The sequence below is a fragment of the Drosophila erecta genome, unplaced genomic scaffold (genome assembly GCF_003286155.1).
Source record: "Drosophila erecta strain 14021-0224.00,06,07 unplaced genomic scaffold, DereRS2 tig00000021-arrow-pilon, whole genome shotgun sequence".
In the NCBI taxonomy this organism is placed as follows: Eukaryota; Metazoa; Arthropoda; class Insecta; order Diptera; family Drosophilidae; genus Drosophila; species Drosophila erecta.
In genome coordinates this window covers 23,115,156-23,119,617 of record NW_020825198.1, presented here as the reverse complement: position 1 = coordinate 23,119,617, position 4,462 = coordinate 23,115,156, and the positions used below count along the sequence as shown (strand labels likewise).

At 32.0% G+C, this 4,462-nt stretch overlaps 1 protein-coding gene across 1 annotated transcript; it reads left to right on the top strand.

The window, feature by feature from the left end:
• The first annotated feature begins 1,271 nt into the window (after nucleotides 1-1,271).
• On the top strand, nucleotides 1,272-4,057 carry LOC6544511 (cytochrome c oxidase subunit NDUFA4). The gene is made up of 4 exons (XM_001973759.3): nucleotides 1,272-1,379; nucleotides 1,440-1,486; nucleotides 1,543-1,689; nucleotides 3,914-4,057. The coding sequence occupies exons 2-4, from the start codon at nucleotides 1,445-1,447 to the stop codon at nucleotides 3,974-3,976; spliced, it is 252 nt and encodes an 83-aa protein (XP_001973795.1). The 5' UTR covers nucleotides 1,272-1,379; nucleotides 1,440-1,444; the 3' UTR covers nucleotides 3,977-4,057.
• The last annotated feature ends 405 nt before the right edge of the window (nucleotides 4,058-4,462 follow it).

Genomic DNA, 4,462 nt, shown 5'->3' with positions numbered 1-4,462 from the left:
GCAGTCTTAAAAATATATCATAATTCCACTGAACCACTTAGTTTAATTTCTATGAAACAATAACCTTATGAATTTTTTTTATAATCAAAACCAATTATGTTATATGGTTTTTGTTTTTGATTTTCGCAAATTTGCCGACTACAAACATTTTGTCGGACTTTGTATTCTAAAATTAAAAACTAAAGCAATTGTATTGTGTATAATTAACATGAGTATTCCGCTGTATTCGGAAATATACCTGGTGGGCTAATAAGCTTTATTATTAGCTATTTTTTACTAAATAAATAGGCGATTTAAATTTAGTGATTTCGTACGAATTGGATTGTTTGATTGAGATTTAGCTATCGAAGCACGAATACATGGGTTACGAAAACGATTGGTAGGCGACTTAAGTGAAGGCGCGTGAGCGCAAGAGAGAGAGAGAGAGAAGATTCTCTGCATAGATAATTCGGCTACAAGACCCGACAGTGTCTATAGCAAAACCAATATATGGTCGGTGGTTTTTAGTATTGTGAAAACCAATTATTTAACAAAAGTCAATTGTTTAGAAATGGTTTTTAAAGAGAGAATTCTAAAACAATTAATTTCTTATAGTCCTGTTGTTAATTCGATTCGTAACAGCTCTAAAAATAAACAGCAATATTATTAATCAGCCAAGGCGCTGAAATTCCCAAAAAAAAACTCCTGCTACTCTAAATATTATTTATTTACAGTCCAACGAAAGTTTGTCCATAACTGCAAAAGTTATTTCTTAGAAAAGTACGCAAACAATAGAATTGTTAGTAGCCGCCCTATGCTTAAGCAATCAATTTTATCAGAGATGGTCCCGATCTATTGGAATACTTGAATGTTATTGTTATATCCGCTACTAGTGGAATTGATCTTGATTACTGGTATTACGTATGAACGTCGAGAACTCTGGAACTACATAACTATTCCTCACACACTTTTGAAAAATATTTGGGTATTGGAACATTTTGTTATTCTATTTACAATTTGTACAATATGCCATACACTGGGTTGTGAAATGCCCACAATTTTCGAAAATGTTTTTAATACCTTCTGTTTTTTTTACTTGCTAATTTTTCTTTAAATGAAACAATTATTTTATTTTTGGTTTGGATTAAATACGAAGAAAATACGCATAGATAATATAATATTATAGAAGAATTTATATATTTTCAGTAATGTTATAAACTAATTTAAGTATAAAGGCATCTGTATAGGATGAATAAATTAATTTTTAAGTTTGACCACAACTTTCATTTTGCCGATGTTTAGAAAACATCGATGACACCGCATCATCGTTGTCATCGACTTACATATGTACATCTCTAATATATAGTATCATTCTGTTTTATTGGATTGAATAAAGTTAGGTAATTTTTATGAAATTCCTTTATTCTTAACATATTAAATAAATTTTATTTACAACTCAGACAAAATGCAAGGTCTTGGTCTGCAAAGTCTTAAAAAAAATCCAGCTGTGAGTTTTATGATTAAATTAAGATATCGGTTTATTGCATAACCAAAATTTTTCAGTTAATTCCACTTTATGTGTGCGTTGGTGCGGGAGCTATTGGAGCTGTCTATTATATTGCTCGACTTGCTACTCGCAACCCCGATGTGACTTGGAATCGCACATCAAATCCCGAGCCATGGCAAGAGTACAAAGAAAAACAGTACAAGGTTAGCTTTTGTAAATTTGTTTGTAAATTCTATTTTCATATTTTTATGGGCCAAGAAATGGCCGTCAATCGTTTTGTTTTACAAAAAAATTGGTATAGTTAAATCAATTCGAATTTATTTCGTTATACATATGTTTGTATGTTGTGACTTTAATTAGTATCTTAAAAAGTAGTATCCAAAGTATTGTTGTGGAGAGTCAGAATACCTTCGAAAGCTTTGGAAAAAGTGGTTTGCAAATATGTGCAAAAAGGTTGGTAGTTATTTGAATTGGAGTATCACTGATAAGTGTAAATCTTGAGCGCTTAATCACCGCTCAATTTGTATGAAAACTAATGGTGATTTTAACATTGGCATGACCTAGGAAATCATCGCTAAGAAAACCATAACATAAACACCGATAAAACAGAGCTAAATCATCGCTATTAATCACCACTGTTTATGTGCATTTTACCGGCAAAATTACTAAATTTTTATCAATGAATTATCACTTATTTGTGAATAGAGTGAAATTCAATCCCTTTTTCATCGTTTTTATAGTGCTTTCTCATAACCTCTTTTCATTAATATAAAATTTCAAAGTTTTCTGAGACTCGTTGGCCTACGGCGTTTGGCCTAGCTGGAAAATGAGATTACATGCTTAATTAACGTTAAAAAAAGTATAATGTATACAAAAATGTATTATAACAATTTACCTTAAATGATCCCTTTTGTGAAACTGGCTGTCATAAAAAACGCATCTGCTTCTCACAAAAATCAAATCGCATGTGGGTCTCCGAAAAAGGGCGTGTACCTTTTAGAAAAGGTATCCGTGCTCTTATTATTATTTCCCTCTCCCCGTACCTTTTACCTAGGCATGTCACAAATTTAAAGTTTTTTATTATGCGCTCGCCGATTGAGAGCGTCGGCTTAGCAGTCGGATAAAAATAAAAAAGGGATGAATTTGCTTCAAAAATTTTCGCATTTTCATCACCTTGTTTTTAAAGAGTTTGTTTCATATCGCTGTTCACTATCTGATTCGATTTAGGCAAGTCTTCCTGACTGTTAGTCAGTCTGTGTGTATCAACGAACACAAGTAATGTATGAAATCAGCTGGAGATATTGATCAAGCATTAATACCAATAACTTTTAACTGTTTCAGTGAATCTAGTATACCCGTACATACATACAACTGTCATGTGATCAAATGTAAAACAAATAAGAGCCCTCTAATGTTTTAATTCTCGATACTAGAATAGTAGATTCGTTAAAGTACTTTCTGAACTTAAAAAGTATACATTTCATTAATCAGGATAACTTGGCGTAGGGATTTAACCAAGTCCGTCACCTGCACGTCCGTATGCGCTTTAAAATTCAGAGAACTATGAAAGCTAGAAAGTTGAAACTAATTTAAGTGGCAGAGTTTGTTTTCACTATCGCCCACAAACCTTCAAAACTCTATTTTTCACTTAAAAAATGTTTAAGGGTAAACTAGATTAGTTGAAAATATGTAAGAGGTAGAAAGAAGCGTTTACGACCATATAAAGTATATCCTTGATCAATCTGGCCATGTCCGTCCGTATGAACGACGAGTTATCAGGAACTATAAAAGCTAGAAAGCGGAGATTAAACATGCAGGTTCCAGAGACATAGACGCAGCGCAAATATCCAAACGGTGCCGAATATAACTTGAAATATATTTTGATATTTTAAAATTTTTCTTTATATATATTGTTAATTTTTATAGATTAGCCAAAAATCTTTTTGCCACGCCAACCCCAACGACCACAAACCGCCCAAAACTGTCACGCCCACACTTTGCAAAAATTAAAAAAATTTTTTTTTATTAGTCTTGTAATTTTCTACCGATTTGCAAGAAAAAAATGTTAACACTGTTTTAAACAAATTTTTTATTTTATTATTGATTTTTCCAATGACATTAAAATTTCCTGTTAGGACCTTCACTAGCGGGGAACTCGACTATAGCGTTCTTTCTTGTTTTGAATTTGCATTTGAAATTTCTATTGCTAGGTACACAATTGTGTTTGTTAGTTATGTAAAACAGAATGCGGCTGACGTATCATATGATCGTTGATAGTGACAGTAAGCTCGATTAATTATATTTTTCTACAATGGAAAATTAATTAAATCTTCTCTTAAGGGTTGGATGACGGATAGATTTAATATTATAATTTGTGTGTTTTTGAAAAAAACATAAAATAATATGTTAATGATTTTTTCGTTTCAGTTTTACTCGCCTGTGAGGGATTATTCCAAAACTAAGAGTGCTGCCCCCAACTTTGAAGAATAAATTACATTTCTCCAGCAGCTGTAATTTAAAAAAATAAAATGTTGTTTGAAATCACTTCAAATTATAAATAAACATAGTGGATTTTAAAAGCTTAGATTCTTTTAACATTTTGTGTACCTTTTTAAAAGGGTAAAGGGGTTTTAAAAGAGTAAAAGGGCATACTAGATTCGTTAAAAAGTATGTTACATATCCGACCATTAAAATTATATACATAAATACTTGATCATGATCAATACCCCAAGTCAAACTGGCCATGTTTGTCTCTCCTTATGAACGCCTTGATCTCAGGAACTATTAAAGCTAGAATTTTGAGATTAAGAATGCAGCTTCCACAGACATAGACGCAGCGCCAGTTTGTTTCCAAATGTTGCCACGCCCACTATAACGCCCACAAACCGACCAAAACTCCACGCCCCAAATTTTAAAAAATTGTTTTCATATTTGATTACTCTTCTTAATTTCTATCGATTTGCGAAAAAACGTTTT

Coding starts and splice junctions, on each gene's coding strand:
- LOC6544511 (XM_001973759.3), top strand. CDS start 1,445: ATGCAAGGTCTTGGTCTGCAAAGTCTTAAAAAAAATCCAGCT. Junction 1,487..1,542: donor GTCTTAAAAAAAATCCAGCT/GTGAGTTTTATG, acceptor AAAATTTTTCAG/TTAATTCCACTTTATGTGTG. Junction 1,690..3,913: donor ACAAAGAAAAACAGTACAAG/GTTAGCTTTTGT, acceptor TTTTCGTTTCAG/TTTTACTCGCCTGTGAGGGA.